The sequence below is a fragment of the Ciconia boyciana genome, chromosome 2, assembly GCF_034638445.1.
Source record: "Ciconia boyciana chromosome 2, ASM3463844v1, whole genome shotgun sequence".
NCBI classification, from domain to species: Eukaryota; Metazoa; Chordata; class Aves; order Ciconiiformes; family Ciconiidae; genus Ciconia; species Ciconia boyciana.
In genome coordinates this window covers 94,348,051-94,373,278 of record NC_132935.1, presented here as the reverse complement: position 1 = coordinate 94,373,278, position 25,228 = coordinate 94,348,051, and the positions used below count along the sequence as shown (strand labels likewise).

The 25,228-nt window shown below is 39.3% G+C and overlaps 1 protein-coding gene across 15 annotated transcripts in view; it reads left to right on the top strand.

Annotated features, from left to right (window-relative positions):
* The window catches only part of ECI2 (enoyl-CoA delta isomerase 2), a 34,116-nt gene extending 9,992 nt beyond the window's left edge, over positions 1 to 24,124 (top strand). For 7 of the 15 annotated variants that reach the window (XM_072853215.1, XM_072853218.1, XM_072853213.1 and 4 more), the window contains 11 exons: positions 2,773 to 2,907; positions 8,942 to 9,104; positions 10,433 to 10,531; positions 12,164 to 12,355; positions 13,192 to 13,261; positions 13,759 to 13,938; positions 15,345 to 15,447; positions 17,020 to 17,140; positions 20,266 to 20,355; positions 22,451 to 22,594; positions 23,441 to 24,124. In XM_072853215.1, coding sequence (XP_072709316.1) covers positions 2,773 to 2,907; positions 8,942 to 9,104; positions 10,433 to 10,531; positions 12,164 to 12,355; positions 13,192 to 13,261; positions 13,759 to 13,938; positions 15,345 to 15,447; positions 17,020 to 17,140; positions 20,266 to 20,355; positions 22,451 to 22,594; positions 23,441 to 23,596 — 1,453 coding nt within the window. In that variant the 3' untranslated portion in view covers positions 23,597 to 24,124. Of the gene's footprint in view, positions 1 to 2,772; positions 2,908 to 8,941; positions 9,105 to 9,943; positions 10,049 to 10,432; positions 10,532 to 12,163; positions 12,356 to 13,191; positions 13,262 to 13,758; positions 13,939 to 15,344; positions 15,448 to 17,019; positions 17,141 to 20,265; positions 20,356 to 22,450; positions 22,595 to 23,440 lie in introns of all 15 variants that reach the window. The other 8 variants (XM_072853225.1, XM_072853224.1, XM_072853223.1 and 5 more) reach the window with 6 other exon arrangements.
* Positions 24,125 to 25,228: the final 1,104 nt, after the last annotated feature.

Sequence of the window (25,228 nt, the reverse complement as noted above, 5' to 3'; positions counted from 1 at the left end):
GAAAACTTTAGCTCTGAGCCCAAGTCACCATCAGATTTTTATCAAGTAAATTGGCCTGGGTCTTTACAGGACACCTGTAAGTTTGTCTGGCTGTGGGTGCTGGAAATAGTGCCAAAATGAAGAGCAGTGTGCTACTTTGTGTTTAGACCTAATTTGTTTAAATCTAAACTATCTGAAAGAATTCTGGATTTGGACAGGATAAGCCATTGACAAATACTTCTTTGTTATTATCATGTAGCTTGTTCGGTATTCTTTGTGTCCATTGCCATTGTATCTAGGTGTCATGGATTCAGGAGAGAAAGTAAGCTTCAGACAAATCGTTTGTCTTCATTCACTGGTTCAGCTGAACTAGCAGGAGTGTTGGTCGGTTTTCTAATGCGGATGGGGCTCCAGCAGCTGGTTGTATCCTTGTCAGAAACCTACCTACCTTGGCCAAAAGCCATTAACATCGAAGTGTACACTTTCTTGCTCTCCATACAGTCAGCAGGGTTTGTCCCCAGAAGCCAAACAAAAATGGCTTTTTCCATTCTCCATTAGCAGCAAAATTATTTTGAATATTTGTTCATAACTGTTTTGTTAAGTGACCTTGGATAAGGATGTATGAAGAACCTATGTGGGTTTGTTGCTCTCCAAATACTACAATAATCTTTGAGTGATTCTCAGCAAATGTCACATGTATGAGTATCACAGCTCTATATTTTTTCTGCTAACATTCATGTTTATAACTTTCAAATGTGTTTCAAAGGATATCTGTCTGTAAATCTTCCTGCTTGCAGAGATGTCTTGCATGGACTGAGGATGTACAGGAAATTCTCTCATGCTTTAGTCATTTACCATGTCCAGTTAAGTGAATTCTACTGGAAAGACAGAGGTCTTGCAGAGATTTCTGCAAGGAAGGAGATGATCCCATTTTCCCTCCCAGCAGCTGTGATGAGAAAGTATTAACTGTGCCTGTATAGAGCAGCCCATTTCAGCTCTCAGTGAATGGTAATCTAGAACTTTGATTCTTAGGGTTTTTTCCAGTATTAAAGAATAGCTATCAAGCACAGCTGAGCCACTTAGACTAAACAACAGTGATTCAGCACTTCAATTTGCCAACAGACACATCATTATCTTCTGGTTTTTATATGTCAAAACAGTGTAGGAGTGTAAAATAGTAAAAGCTGATAAGGATTTGTACACCAAACTTGTGTTTAGAAGAACTATTGAAGTGTTCTAATGTAAAGGAGGAAATAATTTGACTTTCATTTCTTTCTGTTTATTAAAGCAGCAGTAAGTGAATTGGTTATAGAGTATTTGCGCTGATCTTTTCTGCTAGATAGATATGTTGGAAATACCAGAACACTAGAAGCATTCCTATTACCCGAGAGCAATATGTTTTAGTTACTCCATACTAGCTACAGTATAATGGGGTACTACCAGGGACTGTGCTGGTACATCAGGGAGCGATAGTTATTTTCTTATGTTTTTTAGGAAAACTGGAGTTCTGTCTACTGAGTCATCAACACTTCCATGTTATCACCATGATTAATAAAACTTTGTATTTCCCCAAGTGAACCAAATGCCTTGGTTTCTAGAGAATAACCTTGGTGCTGATAAGACTTTCTTAGGCTACTGGTTTTTGGTCTAAGAGCTGATGCGCTTGTTATGACAGGTCTTTGCAGGAGCCTGGTGAACAGTAGCATTCCTTTACCAGACAGACCTGTGCATTAGTTCTTGCTGCACAAGGAAATAAACCTACTGCTAAGCTGGTGTTAACCTACTGCTAACCTGCGGTGACCTACTAACTTGGATTACTGCTAACCTACTGCCATGGTGCATGTTAGCAGGTGATGGTGATGCAGGACTAAACAGAGTGAGCCTGTGAACTTATGTGGGGAAAGTACAGACTGCTTTGTGTGCAGTAGTTACTGCAAGTTAGTTGACTTGTTGATTGTGAGGTGTAAAAGCTGCTGTCATGAAAAGTGTGGGGTTTGGGGTTTAATTTGGAGGAGCAACTCAATTATTTAACTGTTTCCTTCTTTTGTAGTTGATAGATATCAGAAAATATACCAGTTACTGAAATTTGAACAGACAAAAATTGTTAGAGGCAGTCTCTGCTTCTCCATCTTCTGAATGAAGACTGAATTTCATCTGCCCATGTTCTGAACTGTTTTAGTTTTAACTAATGACAGGAAGTGGAAGTTTGAGGGGAAGTGGAAGTTTTCACATGGGATGGTTGTGGAAGCAGATGCAGGCTTTTTCAAGATGACAGAAGTTGCAAAGGAAGATGTTCATGTGTCAAATATGGTTACTTCACATTTCCCAGTATAAGAGAAGAAACTTGAAAGGACAGGACTAGAAATTAACAGCTGAAGTAATTTTAATGTAAAAACTGTCAAGCTGAGGTTTCCTTAATATGATGCTATCACTGCCTACTGCACAACTCCTGTTTGTAAGAAAGTCTGTCTGTACAACTTATAGGGATACTGCTTTCCAGCTAAAAGTCTGACAAGATATTGCAACAGACATCATATTCAATTTGATAGACACTCATGAGAAACAAAACAATTCTGCGGGGGGGGGCGGGGGAGAAACACCCTGAAAAGAGTATGTAACAAGAAATAGTGTGCGTAGTCAAATGATCTGAAGTTCTTTGGGAGAAGCCTCTAACGAGATGACATAAAGAAAGAGAGGATTGCTTTGCTTCTACAGATAGAAGAACTTCCACCCAGAATTTCTGGATTAATTAACTATCCACCCGCCACATACCACTCCTTTTTTCCGTTTCAGCAGCAAAGGAGGAACGATTGCTCCAAACGTGCTACAGGCTGCTCAGTTTGCTTTAGCACTGTCAGGTGCCTCTCAGCCTTGTCCCAGCTCAGCTCTAGGTAACTTGTGTGGAGAGAATAACTGGAGGACTGAGAGGTATGGCAGAAATTTGACATTAGCTGTCTCCATGTTCAGCTATAGGGGGAAAGCTCTTATTGCTGTGTAAGTGCTCTGGCTATGTGAAAATTTATGAATCCTTAATGTTACATTATTGTGTAGGTAAATACCTGTTTGGATTCAGTAGTATATAATCAATGTCGTGATGAATGGTGATTTGGGAAACCTGCAGATTAAAATTTGTAATGATTTCTGTGTTAACAGCATAGACAGTAGCTTCTTTTCGCTCAGCAAAATAAAATGAAGTACAACTTTAAATTTGTTACATGCAGAAAATACTGCAAGTGAATATGGAAAACAGTAACATTATTTTCATAGTTACAGAGAAATATATGAAATACTGGCACTGCTAATGCTTTGGTTGTTGTCATTATTTGGGTATCAACCTTTATATGAAGTCTTAGGGGGAAAAATAAGAGAGTCGGTGTCTCGGGTCGAATATCTTTTTCCAGATGGTCCAGTTACTTTTCTCACAGGTACAGTTTAAATACTGGTTTCTATTCCCCTCACATGCTTCATTTCCTAACAGTTGCTGCAATTGCCAACGGTGGCAACCTTTCCCACCAGCTCTGCTCCTGCGTCCCTTGATGTAGCTGAACTAATGATCAAAGGTTGCTGTTCCTTCTCCAGATCCCTTTCTTTCTCCTCCGTGGAGAAAAATCGGGATAATTTTGAGGGAGGATCAAAATGGGGGAAGCCCTACTAAAAGAGGGGGACTGAAGCCTGAGACTCTGCTTGGAGTGGCAATACTCCATGGCCAGGTGCCAGCAGGCAAGGACTACCCCAGTCACCTTGCCAGGGAGGCCTCGTGTTCCTCCACTGTGGCTGTGTGTGTGTCCCAACAGCAGGAGGACAAAGAGCAAGGAGGTCTCATTTGGTTGCTCTCCTGCTTGCCCTCACAGCAGCTGCTCAGAGCAGTGGTTGCTGGTGCTGAAGCAGACCAGGTGAAGCGCTCAGGATAAGTTTCGGACTCCTGAACCTTGTAGAACAGTTGAGGCTCTGGCTGGCGCTTCAGAAACAGTGATGGGCTGGGCAATGTGTGCTGTCTCTTCTTTGCAGGGACTCTGAAGAGGCATGCAGTCTATGAAGAAACAAGTCTAGAAGCTTGTTTTAGGTTATAACTAAATACTTGGTGCCTTGAGGTTTGTGGGGAATTGATTGCTTTGTATCCTAATTAAAAAAAAAAACAAACTAAAACCAAACCAACAGTAGCAGCAGCAAAACAGTATTTTGTTTAATTTTCTCTTAAGATGGAAAGAACGTGAGCAGAAATATTCCTGCTTTATGATTCTGTAATACCAGGTCTGTGTGAAATGGCAAGGGGCAGTTACTGTGCTGCCCACTGTTCCGCACGAGGAACATGTGGAAAGAGCAGCGCAACAGATCACAGCACCTTCACATAGTGGTCATGCCAAAGAAGAGATGTCGTATGCGTTATCTGAAGTATTATACATAATGCGCAAAGGATATCCACATCTTCTATTAAACACACGTTCCAGGATTCATCTGAGTGACACTTTAATGTACTGCTTGCTTCTGCCTGACAACACTTCCTGTTCTTTTTCTTCCTTGTCTCTCTAAAGCTAGTTAAAATAATGTGAAATGAGCACTTTCCAGTTCTGTCAGGAGTTTAACCCACATGTTTCTAGCACCACCCGCTGCTTTTAATCCTAATAGGATTTTTAACTGCTTTTGTCTGTGCTTTATTTCCCCAGGATCTACTAACGTTTAAACGAAAACCTTTATTAAGTAAATGGAAGATGGAGTTCAGTTATATCCATCCCTTTCTTTTGCTGAGCATGTCTGATGTTTCCTATGCAAAGAGATCTTTTGGCTTCTGTTTAGTCTTAATGAAGAAACTGCTAAGTTGCTTTAAAAGTTTAAAAGTGAGCAGCCAGTATTTTACAAAGTTGGTATTTTTAACTCTATAAAAGTCCATATGCAAGTGACAGAACTACACTGTAATGAGGGGCCCTGTCTTTAACAGGCTTTGCAGTCTTTGCTAAGCAGTAAGAAACTACTTTCAGTGTTTTGACTTCAAAAATCTTAATTAAGAGCCTTATGTTTGAATGTTTATCAGGAAAAGAGACATTTATGTGAACAGGTAGAATGAATAGGATGGGCTTGCAAGATATCCAGAATGACTGAATGGGCACAAAGAGATGTCCAAGGCAAGGGAATAAATATGAAATGATTGTTAGCCTGGATGTTTCAGGTTCAGGGAGTGACGCCCAGGATTTACTACTTTTTTTTTCAGAGCGTACAGCTTGCGAAGTACCAAGTGAATGATCTTGCGGGAGTGCACAGGCATTTGTCGTGGACTTTGTGGCTCCTCTGCCAAGTTGTGACTCCTCTTGCTTCTCTCTCTCTTTCTGGTGGGAGCTGTTTTTTTTCACCCTGCTGAGGGAGGTTGCCGGGCCCTCACCACTCTTCTGTGGGTGCCAGTGCAACAAAGGTAATTTGTAGCAGTGGGGCAGTGGCAGCTAATTGCCTGCAAGGTGCAGGGCAATAAAGAGAGGAAGCTTTGCGAAGGAAATCATTTAGCTTTGTTGCAGCGAGTGGATGAGAAGGGGGAATACAGAGGGGTTTTTGATTGCCTCTCCTAGGCTTCTTTTTCTGCTTGGATTGAAATAAGTGCAGGTTCAACACCAGTAGTTTGTAGGTCAGGTTCCAGGCTCTCTGCCTGCCTTGTGTGGTTTCAGTGAGGCTGCTAAAATGAGGCATGGATTTGCTCAGTGAGGGGGTAAGAAGGATTCAGTGTCACAGCAAGGGAGCAGCAGGTGGAGGGAGTAAGTCCTCCCCGTAGTGGGCTACAGCAGCCTCTCCTGCTCCTTGGTCTTTGGGATTGTGTGGTCCCAGAGATGGCAGTGCTGTTGCGTGTGCTGACAGGTGGCGAGTCATCTCCTCCTCACTCTTTATGTGATCTAGTTGGGGTTAAGGAGCTCTGCTCCTGCTATTTGTGTATCTCTGAAGAATGAGGTCCTGGCAAGATGAATAAATCGTGAAATAACTTCATTTTTCCTTTGCGTCTTCATCCTTTGTTATTTTAATAGAGAAATAGTAGCAGTCAGCCTCAGCATGTTGAGAACTAGTGATCATCACTAATGTATAGTAAATAGCCTCTGAGATCAGAAGGCAGAGAGAAAGGAGTGAATCATAGATATCCTGCAGAGAACTGAGCTACGAGCAGCAAGGAAGAACTAAAGAAAAGAGGCCTTTTTTAATAAACTTTAGACTTTAATAAACAGCTAAGTTGCACAATCTCCTATTACAAAGCAGTAGGTAGGGAGGAAAAGAAGAAAGAAAGATGGAGTGTTTGAAGTGCATAGATAACATGTTTTACCCAAACATTGTTGTTGCTAAGAAGTAAAACTGGATATAACCAAACAGCAAAGGAAAGTAGCTCTGAGTCTGGACTTAATGAAAGATCATTCCACTTTCCCCAGACAGATTTTTTTTTTTAATTCACCTAATTGTTTTCTCATCCTCTTCTAACTTGTCCACTTTGCATCCTTAATAAGGAAGAGAACTTGTGACCTGCTAAATGCCAAAACCCCTTAACCCTGAATATATGTGTGTACATACCTTCAGACTGGCTGCTATGCCGTTCCCCTCTCCTCAGCTGCCCATCCTCAACTCTTGTTGAGGTCACTATCAAATTGTATATAAAGGAGATTCTTAAAGCCTATTTATAATATTGACCATAGCCAAGCTGGAGTGAAGTCCAGGTTGCTAAACATGTTGTAAACCCAAACCTCCTTTTTTAAACTTTGAACCACTTCAGTATAGTCACTGCCTAGACTGACAAAAAAAAATCATACCATATACATGCATCATCTTCGGAACTACTTGAATGCTGCTGTTCCCAAGATGGCTAGCAAAATTGAAGGAAAAAAACCCAAACCCAAAAGAAACTACTAGTCTTCTTCCTGCACTCTCATTTTCTTCTTCCTGTAAATGTGACTTTAAAAAAATGTTTGGGGATAGGATCTGAAAGCGAGCATCATGTTCTGTGACTCCTGGACAGACTAATCAAAGAAACTCAGTATTAAAAAACTTGTATCTGTATCCGTTTAGGTACACTTTTTCCTGTCAAAGGGCTTTTATTGATGGTGGAGGTGAAGTCCACAAGCTGGCTAAATAGCCTCGCAGTTGGTTAAGGGATAAACTTGTTAAACTCTGACACAGTCTTATGAATACATCAGTTTGAATGTTAGTTAAACTGGCAGATGGTTAACCTATGTCTGTCTGGGTGCCCTGCGATGTTAATAAAGGCCTACGGCTGATCAATTTAAGTATGGTGACTTTCTGTTCCTGCAGCCTTTTTTGCTAGCCTATTCCATTTTATATTGTTCAGATAGATTTCTTTTTACTAGCATAGGATTTTGAAGCAGATTCTGGAATTCTTTCTTTTTGAAAGGATTTCTTTATGTAACAGAAAATATTATTTTCATTTCTGTCATTCAAACTCAGTAGCCCCAAAATACCAGGAACTTGGATTTTATTAATACAGAAGGGCTGTAACAGGACATAAAACCAATAGATCTTACAAACATTTTTACAAGACAACTAAAAACTTCTATCGGCATGAGAAGAAAGAGTAATAAAATTAATTGGACACGGTTGGCATTCTTCACACTTCCTGCTTGCAACAGAAAATAAAATTTATTTAAGAAATAAGAGCAATGAGGACGTTCTCAAAGTAGGCTGTGGAATTTCTCTCAAATTCTCATTAGGTGTGTATAAAAAGGCAGAATTTTCATGTTAAGTACGATTTTTAAATGATGGTTCTGCAATTGAATTGTTAACAAATTAATGATTAAACATTCTATCAGTCTGCATTTGAGGTAATCATTAATTTTTCAAATGTTAGTAGTTATGAAATCTATCATATATGATGTCCTAACATGACAGCTGTGTCTAAGTTAGAATGGGGAAAGCCAGGGGGTTTTGGGGGGTTTTTGGGGTTTTTTTTTTACTAAAATAGAGAAGGAATGTTGATACATAAACTGCTAACACTTTAAAAATAGTAAAAATACTTAATGTATATTGCAATTTAACCAAAGAAAGCTGAGACAACACGCTTTTGCCCTGTTGAAACAAGCCAAAATTATTAGACTTCTTGGCTTTTGATTCCAAACTCCTTTGAAGTAAACCCACTTTTACAAAGCGTTATATGGTCGGCTTAGGTTTGGTTCTTTGGAGTGGAGTTTGGGGGTTTTTTTGTTTGTTGTTTTTTTTCATGGAATTACCTTTTTTTCTGGTGGAGAGTTCTTGAGTATATTTTGACCTTTTGAGTCAATATTTGAGTTCTTGAGAATATTATCTCCTGGAATATTTTGACCACCTTTTTTTTTCCTCAAGTGTCTACAGGATGTTTTACATCCAGTCCTTTTCCAAAGTACATTTTGAAATTAGCCTTCACTTATGCTGCCCCGTTTGGAGAACCAGACTTTCAGATTGAAGTGTTTCTAGATAGAAGCACATAAACTTGAAAAGATCACAACAAACAGACAGGCTGCATACTTGTTTTAATTCATAGACAAATAAAACTGTTAATGTTGCATACAGAGATTTAAACCATTAATAAAAATGTTCTGTGTTTCTTATGTGTTTGTCATGGACAGAACGTGTAGGGCTCTGACTTATTCCAGAAACAGCAAAACATTAGTTTACCGCTACTGCCATTTAGTGGTCTATATATGGTCATCTGGTATATTACTGCATAGTTTCTTTGTCTTCTGGCAGCATTAAATCTAGCACTTTACATACTAGAGAGAGATAATGTCATATTCTCCAAAGGTTAATTATGTTGCAGCTAAAGCAGACTTTAAAGCAACTTTGTTGTAATTTTTAGTATCTTGCTTTTTGTTGTGGTTGTTTTAATCAGTGCAGGTACAAATATTTAACGTTTTACATTTACTTTAAATGTCTTTAAAAAGCAGCATATTTGTTTCTTCTCTAGTCTTATACAAAAACCAGGCAATGGGATTTTTTTTCCACTTACTAACAGGCGAACACAAGCTGTTTGCATTCCAGCAATTCACCTGCACATGACTGCAGCCACCATGCAAGTCAGCCAGAAAGATTTTGAAAAGGCTCAAGAACAACTGAAACTTTTGAAAAAGGATCCTGGGAATGAAACTAAGTTGAAGCTCTACGCTTTGTTTAAACAGGTAGGCTTGACTTACTTTGTTTTGTAAGGGGCATTTATAATCTGAGGGGATGGTCCTGTAAAATAATTAAAATAGGTGTTGTTCCAATGTATTGTGTCTTAACAAGCTCTTCAAGTGCTCAAATTCTGTTCTGGAAATGCCAGCCCCTAAAACCCTACTTGAATTCTGAGGGAGGCCAGACCTGTTTCATCTTATAAATCATGCTTTGAATAGAAGCCTTTATTCAAATAAATAGAGCCAATTTACATCATTTGTCTGATGCCTTCTATATAATATAGCATATATTGATGCAGCTCTGGAAAATGGCTTATGCCTAGGAAAAAAAAGAGTATGCCACATGCTTCCTCTTAAATTTGTTGTATCTACAGTCAGTCAGCTGGACCTGTAGTATAATGGTGTTGACATTTGAAGGTTGATTTCTGGTTTTTTTTCTTTCTTTTTTTTTTTTGCATGGTGGTTGTAGTCTTTTTTTGGTTTGGTTGGTTGGGGTTTTTTGTTTTGTTTTTAGGTTGTTTTTTTTTTTAAGGTCAAGGAACTGTTCCTCCACACTTTGAGTGAAGGTTATTCTTTACTACAGCATGGAAGGAGACCTTTGTAGAACTAGCTGCAAGTCCTTAGCAGGGTTTGTACTGGTATTTGGGGAAGTATTTGTGGATCAAGATTGGCTGCAGGATCAGTACAGGCTGTGGCTTGTTATATTGAAGAAGGCAATCAATCATTCCTTTAAATAAAAGCTTAGACAGCTGACTGTTCCAGGTAGTTTTACTAATTAATTATAATGAGTTCATAAATGTATTCTTTCTTTCCCATCTCCCATTTGAAATATTTCTCTCCGATAGTGTACTTTTCTTCAGGAAAACTCATCATAGAATGCTTCAGGATAGCTCGGACTCTTGCGGTTCAACTGGTCCAACGCCCTTGCTCATAGTAGGGCCAACTTTGAAGTAAGATCCAGCTTAATAGATCCTATGCAATGGTTTCTTTGTTCACACAGCTTACAAGTCTTTAGCTTTCTTTTTAAGTATAGAATTGCCAGAATTTTTGAGATAGAAGAACTTAACATGCATGGGCGTCTTGGAAACTAGTGTCTCATATTGGTTAGGTGCTTCTGAAAGCCCAGCACCAGGTATTAGGAAATAGCAGACACTGAAAACTTCATGGTATGTGAACTGTCTGAATATTGCCCAACCACTAGGTATTCCTTCTGTCTCAGAGTTGAATTCTGTATCCTGATCAGATAAATATTCCTAATGGTCATCGTCTTTTCTACCAAGGCATCTGAACTTTAATCAAAGGTTTAAGTAAGTTTTGTTTCACTCTCTTTTCAGGCTACCGAAGGTCCCTGCAATTCTCCAAAACCAAGTATGCTGGACTTTGTCAAGAAAGCCAAGTGGGATGCATGGAATTCTCTTGGCAGTTTGTCTCAGGTGACAATACCTGTAATTTCACTTAGATATTTTGTAGATTACTCTGCCTTGAAATGCCTGGTCTGTAAGTGAATGGCTGATATCTAAACATATTATATGGTAGTTGAGTGACTCTGCTTCAGACACCAAAATGTGTTGCACTGTATTCTGCAGTCATTTCACTGCTTCAATGTTTGGAGGTTTTTTTACTGTGTAAGCCTAGTTCTACATTATTACTACCAGCTTGTACCAGTGTAAGATATCTTACATATGTGTTGACTTTCAATAAAAATATTGGTTTTCACACTATGTTATATTCTGCTCTTTCCTTTAAGAAAGATGGATTGAGCTTCTCAGCTCTTACAACAAAGAGCAAATCTGTGAATCCAGCATATTGATAACTGTCATTTTAAAAAGTCAGTCTCTTGTGCCACCGACTAAGACTAGAAAAAAGTGGTGTATTGAGAGCCTCTCTTCATTCTTTCTCAGTATATCTTGACATCTTTAATACCTTTCATAACCTTTAGAGAAGTCTTCACTTCAAGTGAAGTGAGCAGGAAGAATATAGATGCAAAGATACATACGTGTTCTTTTTCATGCAGACTGTAGTAAGTCTGACATCGTGTGTTGTTTCTTCAGCTTCTATTAAATGAAGGAAATGTAAGCTTTACAAACCAGCTGTGTCACTGCTGCATTAGGCCTGCTGTTCAGGAATAGTTTCTGATGTCAGTCAAAGATATTACTTAATACAGAGGGTCTTTTTGCATTTTTTTTCTCTTAAAAGAAAACATGCTTGCATAATTTCATGAACATAACCTATTCTTATGCTGCTTTGGGGTTTTTGGGGTGTGTTTTTAGTTCTTTTGTTTGGGTTTTTTTTTGAGATGGCTCTGCAGCTTTTAGGAATAGCCAAGAAACACTTAAGGAAAAGAATCTGCTCTTGAAGTTACAGTGGAGAGGGAATAGACAATTTCATGTGCTACAGATTATGGATTACAGAATTGTTCAAAGTATATTATCCTTTCAAGAAAATAGGTTGTAACAACCAAGACCTTACAATTCATTTAAATCACTGCTTACTGTAGAAATAGGGAGGCAGGATTCTTTAGGCTTTTGCATGTCATGTTTGTGCTAAATGAAAACTAGTGTCTTCAAGCAATTTTAATATGCCATAGACCCATTTCAGCACTCTTAGTTTCAGCAACACATGTTCTAAAATAAAAACGTTCATTTTGTTGGAGAAATGTCCAACCAGAAAGCAGAAACAGAGGATCCCTAGAAATGTGTAAATACTGGGAATATGACAAAGGTCTCTCTGGTAATCTTAGGCGTGGATGGGGGCACTTCTCCAACAAAATAAATGTCATAATCCCAGCATCTACACACTTTTATTTTGCAGATCCATTGCTGCTGCTTTCCAGATGACTTTAAGCATGATCTGCGGTGTTTAAATACAGCATGTTCCTCTTCTCATCCTAATTAGAATGCCTGCTAATTGAGATTTCTTTTTTCCTTTTGTCCTGAAGCACAGTCCTCTTCCCCTCCCCCCCCAGGTACCCATTTTATGAATAGCATAACAAACTTATTTCCATTTCAGCCTTTGATACTCTTGTGTGATTTTTTTTTTTCTTTTTTTCTTTTCTTTCATTACAGGATAATGCCAGACAGAAATATACTGAACTTGTCTCAAGTCTGGTCTCTGCAGAATCTGCTGGCCAGAAGAAAGATGCTTCTCCAGAAGAGGGCAGACATGATGGCTATGAAACAATACTAGTTACCAACAAAAACAATATCACAAAGATAATGTTTAACCGACCTGATAGGAAGAATGCCATAAACCATAAGGTAAAGAAATTAACTTGGGAGGATTAATGATTTTTTTTTTTTTTTCTTTCCTGGGCAAGCTACTTAAGTTTTTAAAGAATCATTACTACAGGTTTAGCAGAACTGACTGAAGCATGGTGGTCTGAATTTTGTGAGGGCTTAGTATATTGACTCCTGTGACAACCTAAGGATAAATATCCCATACAAAATGAAACCATTCAGCTAAAATTTTATGGATTGGGCTTTTCTGTGTCTCTTGGTTGTTTTCAAACTTACTGTAGGATTACGGTCTGCACTAAACTAAAATGGCAAACTGCAGGAAGACTAGCCTGTTCTGTGGATACAAGATTTGACTGTAGCCTTATGTATAACAAAGCATGGGTGCAGCCTACTTTGGCTTAGCACTGTTGTGTGTATGTCTAAATAGTCTTCTGGTTCCATAGCTATCTTCATGAGGAAGTCTGTCCTGTTGGAAACGTGATCATCCTGTTTCATAACTGCAAAGATACCAGAACAGGGACTTCACCCCACTGCTGCTAATTCTTTAATATATTATTTTGCCCACTTAAACTACTCTCAGGTTTCAAAACTAGCTGTTTCCAGTTAAGGTCTGTTTTCCAGAGGACCTTATTTTGTCCTTTAGATTTGCATTGGAAGTCTTGAGTATTGCCAGCATGTGTCTTTATGGTCAGAAATACCTCATGTGTAATACTTAACTTTCTGGATGCAAAATTTTTTCATACTTAAAAGGACCATAGTTAATCTGTCTCTCATGTTCCTTGTTGTCAGTGTGAATCTCCTTTTTATGATCTTTTGCAGCATCATGTTTGTACTTTGTTGATTTTCCTCTTATGCAGATGTACAGAGAAATTATCAAAGCGCTTGAAGAAGCTGGAAAAGATGATTCTACCATAGCAGTTATTACTGGTACCACACTTCATATGCCTCTCTTAGATTTGTTTTATGTTATGCCAAAGTACAGTACTGACATGAACTATCTACCTGTATTTAGACTAAGATAGAATTGTGTAAGTGAGGAGATTCTTTCTTCTAGTATAGACCAAAGATTTTCCAAAGTGTTTTGACAGAATTCTTTCAAGGTGATATTTCAAATTCTTTAGCAATCTTGCTGTTACATCAGAACATCTTTCTGAGATGAGAAGGTAGACATGGAATACTCCTAAGGGCTTTATTACTTTTGAGTGGCCGATACATCTGCTCCACAGCAACTTCACTACTGCTTTTGAAGTTCATTGGTATGGGTTTAGTCAATTTTCTCTACCTCTGTGATATATTGGAACATATTAAAACCAAGCCCCTCAAATCCTGCAAGGGCATGGCCAGTAGAAAGCTTACACTGCATATTTATCTGTGATCATCAGAAAAAACTGATACTTTATGTTGATTTTTTTTTTCTGTGGCTGCCATCGGAAAGGATCGGCCAGGCAAGCTGCAACCTGGTGCAGCTGTATACATCCCAGTCACCAGATGTGTGCAGCTGGATGACTGCAGCGACAATGTGAAAGGGCAGCCCCAACTCATGCTGCCTGTGAAGTCTAGCTGCTCTGGGGACATGTCATTTGGATTCTCTAGAGGACCCTTTGGTTCGTGTCTGATGCTGACTGAACGGCAAGGGCAGGTGGGAGGGACAGAATTGCTGAGGGCAGGCGCTGCCTGTCTGGCCCATCCTTGTTGCAGATAGGTGTGTGTTTAGGAAATTAGCCAAAGCTTGAGCTTTGGCTGGCAGCTAAGTAGTGTGGATGCAAGGTGAATTTGGGCTTAAGCCCATTTACTCGTTACTTCTGAGGTAACTGTGTATGTATTCTTCTCCACTGCCTTCTTTACCAACACCTTGTATTCCCAGGATGCTGACTTTCCTTTCAGTAGCAATGACTAGGCACAGCAACCCTTATAAAATGAGAGGGGTAGTTCACGCAGCTGGAATGTCTAACACATGTATAGCTAGGAGTAAATACTTCACTGAAGGGGTTATCAAGCATTGGAACAGGCTGCCCAGGGAAGTGGTTGAGTCGCCATCCCTGGAGGTATTTAAAAGACGTTTGGATGAGGTGCTTAGGGACATGGTATAGTGGTGGTCTTGGTAGTATTAGGTTTACGATTGGACTCAATGATCTTAAAGGTCTTTTCCAACCTATACGATCCTGTGATTCTGTGAAATAGCACACACCTGCGCACAAACCTTTCTGTTCCATTTTACATAGTTAGTAAGAACACTGCAGCATAAAGTAATGGATGTGCTAACCAGTGACAGGTCCCATCCTGTGAATGTCCTCATGGAACACAGGATGATTTAGACAATTAAATCATGCAGTCTAGCTTTTAGATACTCCTTGCTTTTTTGATGGTGCCTCAAACTGGCTTATATATTCACTAACAGCTTATCTACTTCTTATTGAAGAATACATCTTTCAATACAGTGATTTCAATGCAGTGCTGTCTTATCCTTAGAATGTGATGCCTTTTCCTTAATTGTTCATAAAAACCGTGAAACTTCTACTGCATATTAAATAGGTTATTCTGTCTACTTCTGATTCCTTCACCAGTTTGAAGGGGGATGAAGGGACATGCATAAACTTACATTTCCATTTTCCTGTTTAAAAAAAAAAGTTTCTCACATCTTGCTGTGTGAATGATTGTGAATTGACAGAAAAAAAAACTGAGCAAGTATGGAGGAAAAGAAATAATTTTTTTTTTCCATCTGACATTGTTACGGAAAAAAGAAAAAAATTCCCCCCCCCCTCAAATCTGTCAAATTTAATATTCTTTGACTTTTTACCCATTGTTTTTCAGTGAATTGTCAGTCAAAACTTATTTTTAAACCATAGGTGTCCTTTAAGGTAGTTTGTATACTTTGAGACAATCCCTCTAATTACCTAATAATGTTAGACACTTAGAATGAAATTCTTTTATAAATGTAATAAATGTAAGCTTCTCTTCTCTTACCTATTCAGAAACCATTGGTGCATTTATTCATATGTGTTCTCTGCAGGAAATGGAGACTACTATAGTAGTGGAAATGATCTGAATAATTTTACTAATATTCAACCCAGTGAAATGGAGAAGATGGCAAAAGAAGGAGCAGTATTACTCAAGTAGAACATCTTGGTTTCATATATGCATAAGTTACTGTAATGGGTAAAATATAATTTGCAGGCATTGTTAGAAAACATGACAGCAGGGACCCAGTTATGCTAAGATACATCCATTGAGATGACTGTGTCTAAGAGCTCACCATGTGTATAAACACGAAGATCATGTGGGAGAAGTAGTATTAATTGGTGAAATAAATGAGATCTTTTTAAGTACAGTGATGCTAAAGACACGATTTTATTTTTTAGTCCCCAAAGTACATGCAGATATAATGACAAAAACATTATTTTTACTGTATAGTTTGTAAGCTGCAATGAAAAATTTGTGGCTTTTTGATATCCAGCAGTGTCTACGCTAGCAGTACATGCCAAAATACCTTCACTGTCAGACTTTGAATAGAGATGAGGTGTAATGAACTTGTTCAAAATTGCCCAGGAATTCTGAGATCTTGGCTCCATCTTTGAGTCTGAATTTACCTGTTAAACTGATTTATTTTCTAAGGCCAAGGAGATCAGGCCTTTTTTGGGACAAACAACATGTTTCTTCCCTATTTAAGCAGATTTTGTTTTCTCTTTTATTTCTGTATGTGGCGATTACATCTGAGATGTTTGCAAGTTGGATTGCTTCCTCAAGTACTTGCAACTGATGGAAAATCTAAAATACCCAGAAAAGCAAACAATCTTTCTTATTTATATTTTAAAGATGAACTGCTAGTAAAGTACTCGGGTTTTGCAGCTTTTACTTAGGCAAGCTGTCTGTGGATCACAGTTGCCCCTACGAAGTGATAATCATGCAGTCTGAATCTGTTGCAAAGATGTTATTCAGTGGTATCTGGCAAGCGTTCCAGCCTGCAGTGTTTTGTAGGGTGTTCAACACAATGCATGGTCTCATGTGTACTTTATGATTGTTCATCTTGCTCTTGTGAGAAAACTGTATTTGCTATGCTGTTACTATTACACAAGTACAGTGCTTCATTACAACTGATGCACAGAGATTCCAGAGAAGTGGATTTTTTACAACACTGTTCACTTCTGAAAAATATTATATTTTGAGAATGTATTTTGCACTTTTTGGATGGAGAAGTAGCTGTCAAATGAAACAAAACACTGTTTCTCAAACCCAGGCAGGACAGCACTAGGGAATTTTGTGTTGTGGTAGCATCACAATTTTGGTGCTTGCTGGGGCTTCGCTGAAGAACAGAGTCTGTGAAGGGAATGGATATCCCATGGGTGTAGTTGGGATGGATATATAGCCAGATAGATAGACAGGGCAAAAGACTGTTCTTGTTAGTGAGCTGTATTCAGTAACTGTAGCTGAAGAGGACAGCACTTTCATAACTTGATTGCTGTCATGTACGTGTTTGATTCTTAGTTGGTAAGGAAATGCAGGTATTTCAAATAGTTCTTATTTTCTTTGCCAGAATTTATTTGGGAAAGGGACAAAAACATATGCTACATACAATCTAGCTCATGGTTTTTGTTATGCAGTATCTAGTCACGTGTTTTGAAAGTTGTTTATATTTGATGAAAAAGACTAGGATGTGTCTCTTACATTCTATTTTTCCTTCTCTCCAGAGAGTTCGTCGGTCATTTTATTGATTTTCCTAAACCACTGATTGCAGTGGTAAATGGCCCAGCTATTGGAATCTGTGTAACAGTCCTTGCATTGTGTGACGTTGTCTATGCTTCTGACAGGGTAAGTGCATTACATAGCTGATCCCAAGGCAGCCTTTAAGCCTCTTTCTGTAGCAAATATTTGGTTTGGGGTAATCTGAGAGAAAAGAACACACAAATGTAAAGGCTTTTTATATCACATCAAGGAAAACCTATATTAATTACCAGCACAGGGGTACATCAGCCAGTGGTTAACATGCATGGAATTTCCCTGCTGTAGTTATGGTTATCAAGTTACTGACTCCAGTTTAGAAATTCTGTACTGTATCAGTGGGTAAAGTAAAGAGTAGTTGATGTGAAATGATGGTTGTAAGGCCCCTTTCAGGTGTGGGAGGGGAAGCAAGCAAAAGATTATTATAGAATGGAAGTGCAGTAACTGGCATTTTATTTAATCTGTGTTCCAAGGTAATTTTGGAAAAGCTTTGGTTTATTCAACTTAAGATTCCTTTTAAGGTAACTTGCAAAAAACATAACCAAAAGCTGTATTAAGGCACAGCACAGAATCCCATTATATGGCTTATTTTTTATATTCTGTGCTGTTCATTTGTATAAGGCTATTAAACAGATACAGAACTTAATCCAAGGTCTTAATTTTAGGCAAGCTTTTGCTTGCAGAAGTGTCTATGATGGGTGGTACTTTGACTCGTGCTTCAGCACTGTGTCAGATTTTTCCTCAAAGTCCCTGCTGGATTGGGTTTGTCACTATGAGACTTAGGAAAATGAAGCTGCAAAGGACCAACTCCTTCTGCTTGCCCTATAACAGGATCAGCTAGGACCGTGTCACTCCTGACATACGCTTGTATAATGTGTATGATTTATTCAGTCTATTCCAGCCCCTAGATCTCTTCTTTTACTAAAAAATGGTTGGGTTCTCCCTCTTCCTCCCCTCCCATCTGATCCTTTTTTGCTGCAAGGTGAACCTGTTGTTTCTTGTCCCTGAATTTAAAGAACAGGCTGTTTTCATTCTCCCTTACAATAGCCGTAAGTGTGCTCAGCCATCAGTGTACTTAGACTGTTAGATATATCTCAGGTTTACATCCACTCTCTCAATCTTTTCTTTTTTTGAGCTAAACAGCTGCAATTCATTCAGTTTTTCCTCATGTGCTTTCTTAGGCCTGCAGTCACGTTCCTCTGGACTCCTTCCAGTTGTTCTGTGTCTCTTTAAGCATAGTGGTACAAACTGGACACATCACTCCAGCTCACGTCTTACTGATGCAAAGTAGAGCAGAAGAACTTCTCCACATTCTGCAGACTGTATTTATTTTGACATCCCACAATGTTACTTAATTTACATACTTGTGATCTGCTATAACACCTGGATCCCTTACTGTAGAGTTGCCAGTTAAACAGTTGTCCCTATCATGTATCGTATACTGTATACCAAGTTATTCGTGCCAAACTTTAACTTGTCTGTGTTAAATAGCATCTTTTTACTCGTACTTCTCCACTTTATTAGGACTATTTTGAATGCTAATCACTTCCCCCTCAGTATAATATCTCCTGCAGCCATAAGTTAGTATAGATTTTGTTGAAGTTTAATCCAAGTAAGCATAAAATGTTTTGTCCTGTTAATAATATCCTTCTTTCTTGAAGGATTCATACTTCATACTTTGAGATTCGTACTTGAACTTCCTTTTACTACTCATATACATAATCATTGGTAAATGCATCTTATTTTTGCCTTGTATTTCTATTTTTTTTTAATCTCTGCATGCTTATATTCATTTCATACTTAGTTGTCTGACGTAGCTTTCACTTTCTGTGTACTTGTGTTTAAAGTCAGTGATGAGCTCATGATTTAGCTGAGACAATCTGTTAGTACTTTCCTACCTGCACTGGGACAGCTTTTGCTTTGTGCCCTTCGTAACAGTTCTTTGAGGATTTCTATAGGGTCTAACTTAGCTTTTCTCTTAGATTAGTCTTCATGAGAACTTTCCTATTAATTTCAAGTTTATTGAAGCCTTCTCAAAGGTGGTTGTTCTCTATTCTTCCCTTTCCAGGATTGCAAACTGCTATGCAGTAAGGTCATTCTCATCCAAATTACTACTTAATTTCACATTCTCCAGTAGTTTGGTTGGAGTGCCTTAGGCATTGCCTAGGTACTCCAGAAGTGGCCAGCTTTGCTATGTCCAGGATCTGGTTTTATTCTCAGCTGGGTATTCCCAGAGCAGATCACTACCAACCACAGTTACGGGACACTGTGCAGCCCATTCTGGCAACAGGTCAGCATTTTGGGTAGTCAGCTAACATTGCCTTCTGCACTGGATTTTGCTCCAGTTCCTGGGGCACCAGTTTGTACCCCTGGTATAGTTCACCTCTCCTTGCTAAAGCAGGACCAATTACACTAGCCTGTATCCTGGCAGATGTTGTCCAATCTTTTCTTAAAATGATATAATTGCCACTTTCTTCCTAGGAAGTCTATTGATCTGTCTTACTGTATGGCCATCTGCATTACAGTAAGAGATTATTACCTTCTGTTACAGTGAAAGCTGCATTGGCAACTTGTGCACTCTTTGTGTATCAGTTCATATTTTTAAATTGAAATAAAGGCAAGCATTTTGTCTTCCTTGCTTAAAGTTTATATAAGTTGACAAAACATAAAGTTCTGCAGTTCAGTTCTAACTTGCAATTAGGGTATTGTTTTGTATGATCCCGTGATGCATTTCTGCCACAGGTTCTTTTTAAATTTGCATAAAATTTGAGGAAATAAGATTCAATGACTTGAATTTTTCAGGAGTAGAATAAACTTAGTGTGCCTTCAGAAAGCAAAATGCTCTTAACCCCTTGGGCTATGTATTTAATAACTTTTTAGTGTAGATGTGTATGAACATCTTTTCTGTAAAGATTTTGTACATGCAAATTAATTTATCTAAGCACTGTTTTCAAATAAGGTAACTTCATCAATGGGGTGGTTATGATAAGGGATTTGAATTATACAGACAAAGTCAGCTCTTAGGTGCATTGAGAGTATGAAGCAGTGTTACTGGATGGTATTTAAAGACTATTGCGGTAACGGTTCAAATGTATTTCTGGTGAACTCTGTCACAGTAGAAGCTTTAAAATGAAAACTAAATCCTAGGACTTAAGACCTGTGCCCTGTTGTGAGATTTGTCTTGGAGTGTTTTTTGTTTGGGTTTTTTTTTCCAGGCTACATTTCACAGCCCATTTAGTCAACTTGGACAGAGCCCAGAAGGATGTTCCTCTTACTTGTTCCCAAAAATCATGGGCTTAGCTAAGGTAAGAATGTCTGCACTGTATGTGGGATCATCTGACCTTTGTGTGTTGGTATCCTCCAACTGTAAGAGCAAGTGGAGTCACAGCAAGAGTCCTCAAAGAAAGCTCCTGTTTGCATCTTTTGAAACAAAGATCAAGAAATGTAATGACAGTGTCAGCACAGGCACCATAACAGAGTAGTGACCACTTGTAAAGCCATACTGTGATACTGGTGATGGTTTTCTTTCTCATGGCTTCCTCTACCTTCTTGAGACAATTTCTATATGGCAAAAGGTTGTATCTTTTTTCCAGCAATGGGAGGGAATGATGTAAAGAAGGATTAAAAAAAGAAAATAGGAGCACTCTTAAGAAATATCTTGGTAGGCTGCCTTTATCAGGCAAGGGAGCAAGTGTTGCAGTGGTTTCTGCCAACCCTGTGGGAGACTTGTATTCAACCATTCCTCCAAACGTGAATGTGAAGCAATCCATTTATGTATTTACTTCCAGACCTTTTAGGTTATCTGTTTTGTTCCGATATGTATTAGTCTTCTGTCCATACTCTTATTTTCTCTGTCTACTCTAGAAATAAGGAAACTAAATAATAGTAATTAAAAAAGAGAAAACAAAAAGAAAAAAAGGAGACACAGCAGAACCTAAATTTTCTTTTCTTAGAATGACATAACTCCCTTTCTGCTTCTTTTGATATCCCACAGAAAAAAACTGGGTAGTTGCAAATACTTATCTTATACTATTGCCTGCGTTAATATAATGTATTTTTGTTGAGCAGCGTTTAAATCTGTAAGGAGTAGAGCAAGTGCTTCATAAATATCCAAGTATCAAGGGTAGTCTATTCCATGAGATATAACCTACCAGTACATGTTCTAGAAATCTTGGAGTCGCTGCAGGAAGTGGAAAAACACATTTATGATGTGGTAATTTCAGGTGACAACCTTGGAGCTCTGCTCAAAAAGACATGTAGACTCTTGGTGAACAATAGGAGCTGGAGGCCAGTCACTAGTGGTGTAGCCCAGGGGTTGATACCGGATCTAATACTTATTTAACCTCTTCATTATGGCCTGGATGATGGGACTGAGTCCGCCCTTAGCAGATGATACAAAACTGAGAGGAATGGTTGATAACACCAGATGCATTGCCATTAAAAGCAACCTGGACAGGCTGGAGAATTGGAGAATCTCGTAGACTTCAGCAAAGGAAAAGGCAAAGTCCTGCACCTGGGAAGAAATAATCCCACTCATCAGTGCATGCTGGGGGCTTACTGGCTGGAAAGCAGCTTTGCAGAGAAGGACCTGTGTGTCCTAGTGGACAACAAGTTGCCCATGAGCCAGCAATGCACCCTTGCAGCAAAGAAGGCCAGCGGTATCCTGGGTTGCATTAGATGGAGCATTGCCAGCAGGTTGAGGAGGTGATTCTTCCCCTCTGCTCAACAGTGGTGAGACCACAGGTGGAGTGCTGTGTTTGGGTGTGGGCTCCAGCTACAAGAGAGACATGGACACACTGGAGCAGGCCCAGCAAAGAGCCGCAAAGGTGATTAAGGCACTGGAGCATATTACACGTGAGAAGATGCTGAGAAAGCTGGGACTGTTTTTCCTGGAGCAGAGGAGGCTTGAGGGAATCTTACCAATGTTTGTAAATACCTGATGGGAGGGTGTAAAGAAGATGGAGACAGATTCTTGTCAGTGGTGCCCAGTGACAGGACAAGAGGAAAGGAGTACAAATTGAAACACAGGAAATTCCATCTGAATGTAAAAAAATAATTTTATAGTGAGGGTGGTGAAACATGGGAACAGGTCGTGCAGAGATGCTGCGAAGTCTTCATCCTTGGAGAAGTGTCTTCATCCTTGGAGATACTCAAAACCCAACAGGACACAGTCCTGGGAAGCCTGCCCCAGCTGACCCTGCTTGATCAGGGAATTTGAACTAGGCAGTATCTGGAGGTCCCTTCCAACCTCATCTACTCTGATTCTGTATTCTTTTCAGAGGGCACACATTAACGAGCAAGAGAGTAAAATAAATGTGACTTGGAAGCTTGTACCTTTCCTGTCAGATTACTCAAGTCTCATGTCTCATTGAATCACACTTTCTACTTTTCTTTTTATAGGCAAATGAGATTTTGCTTTTCAATAAAAAGCTGACTGCAGCAGAAGCTTGTGCCCAAGGACTTGTGACTGAAGTCTTCCCCGATGGGACTTTTCAGAAGGAAGTCTGGGCAAGATTAGAAGCTTATGCAAGCCTCCCCAAAAATGTCAGTATTTTAAATTTTTCTCCACCTTGTAAGCCTGTAGCATTCCCAGTCCTCCTCCTAAACCTATCCTGTTACTTGGTTTCACTTCATCCTTAGTGGAAATAACAAGGCTCAATGTATTTTCCTTCAAGCACAGATCTCTCCCTGTCCCTCTGCTGCTGTGAAACAGATACCTCTCTTCTACCCTGTCTGAATCTAAGACAGTGCACTGTACATAGAGATTCAATGGCTGAAAAGCGTTAAAAACTAACTAATTAATCCACTTGCAGTCCCTGTGTGCGTGCTTTGCATGCCTTCTCTTAGATTTTTATCTTGGCAGTAGTTTAGGTTTAAGAGCCTTACCACTGGTTCTGCAATATTAATTGTACTGTGTGCACTGTGAGTGCTCAAGATGACACTGGGTGGCTTTACTTTTTGCTGAATTCAGTCATCCTGCTCACTAGTTTAGGTTTTGCAAAACTACTTGAGTCACAATGGTATTATATTACATTGGACAAGAGGAGACACTCGTGCCAACTGCTGATAATGTAGGTTGCATTTGGCACTGCAGACAGTTGAACAGGTTTTGTTTCTTGTTTGTTTCTTTTGTTTCTTTGTTTCTTTGCCCATCTACTCTGATTATGAGCACTTAGTGGACTGCTGTTTTGCTTCCCATGAACCTCTTCCGACTTATTAGCAGTCTTAGTAATTAAATGCAATAATTACTTCCAGCAAAAAAGTTGACTAAAAACTAAAAGTACAATGTTAATACAAATCTGTTTGAATTCCAGTGTGTTTATTGTGCTGTTTTCTGAAATATTAAGGTATAGAAAACATAACTTCCTAATGTTCCTCTTTCTCCTCCAGTCCTTGGCAGTGTCAAAGCAACTGTTACGAAGTATGGAAAAGGAGAAGCTCCATGCAGTCAACAGTAAAGAGTGTGAAGTCCTCAAGGAGAGGTGGTTATCTGATGAATGCATAAATGCTATTGTCAGCTTCTTTCAGAAGAAATCAAAACTCTAATCTTCGCCAGTAGAATAATTCACCTTCTGGCAATAGCTTAATCTGCCCTTATCGTTAATAAACTTTCTCTTCAAATAATACTTCTTATACTTTTTGATGTGGTATACTTCTGTTCTGAGTACTGGGTTAAAACTGGTTCATAAAATTAATACAATGTTATGTGCCTTGGATCCATTATGGATATTTAGGTTGGGGAAAAAAGGTTCATTATTCTGTAGGCAGCAGTGATGTTTCTGAATAATACTAAAGCGGATTGTCTTCCAAAAGAAGCAACAGATTCAGTAGCACCATATTTTGATAGCTCTTCAATAAATGTCTTATGAGTGATTCTTTTTATTCATCTGTGGGGAAGGAAATACTGTATTAATGAAAAAATAAATAGAAGTATTTAATTATTGTTGTGCTGATTCTTACTCCTGTTAAACATCTTCAGTGAGAGGGAATGTAGTTCCTGGACGTGTATTAATACAATAGTCTTACAAAAAGTATTCACTTGACTAACTTGAAGATTCTCAAAGCTGTTTGTTGTGAGCTTTATGGTTCTAATCTTAAATATATTTTTCCATGGATTGCTTTATAGTGCCCTGTTTCTGTGAAAAATCCCATTAAAGATAGTATGACCTTTTACTATAGCCATTTTGAAGTTAAATTACCAAAACAATTACTTTTCAACAGAAAACTTCTCCACTGTTTGTGGATGTCTTTGGGTAGAGAGTGTACCAGGCACTGCAGAGGACAAGGTCAGGCTGCTGGAAGTAGATAGGCATTTAGCTCATGCCAACAAAAGGAAATCATGGAGAAGCAGCAGTTACTCATCAAGAAAAGCCTCTCAATGACAAGTTCAGTGCTCTAGACTCTGATCTCAAGAGTGTTGATGGTGAGAAACCCAGAAGGCAGCACTCTGGTCCGGGCCCCACATGCTTAGGCAGGTATGTACCTAAAAGCAGGGGTACAGCGGGTGCCTACGGGCAATGCGGAGAGAGGCTGGCGTAGGTGCGGCAGAGGTTGAGGTGGATGCCTGTTTCTCGTCTGGATGCAAGTGTCAGAGCACTGAGGCGCAGCACGGGGTGGGACCTGCTGGAGCAGAGCAGTGAGCTGCCAGAAATGGACAGGTTTGGGTGCTGCCAGTGCCCCTTGGCCAAGACTTGCAGTGCCACTGTCGGAAAGTCACCTGTGCCTGGGCAGCATGGACGTGCAGGATGGCTGCTCAGCAGTGACACCGCTGCCTCGCGTGGTAAGCAGGTCTTAAAATCCAGGCAGTGCCTCCAGTGTGGTACCTGGCCCTTGGGATTTAACTACTGAGAAAGAAAAAGATAAATGGGATCAGAGAAAAAGAAAATGAGAAGCATGGGATGCATCACTCAGCTATGTTACAGCAGTTACATTTGATGCTAAGAAGTATTAAATGTATTTAGGGTCCGCCTTAACCTTCTGTGGACGTCAATGCTGCCACACAGGATTACCAGCAAAACCAAGTCTGTCATACACAGGATGGCAGAAGCAGGGCCAACAGAAAGACAGGGAGAGTGAAGCGTTAGAGAGGTACAGGGGAGGAGGAGAGGGTAGATCTGCCAGGGAGACCCGAGACCAGCCTTGGACCCAGCTGACAGGAAAGAGATGGAAACCAAAATA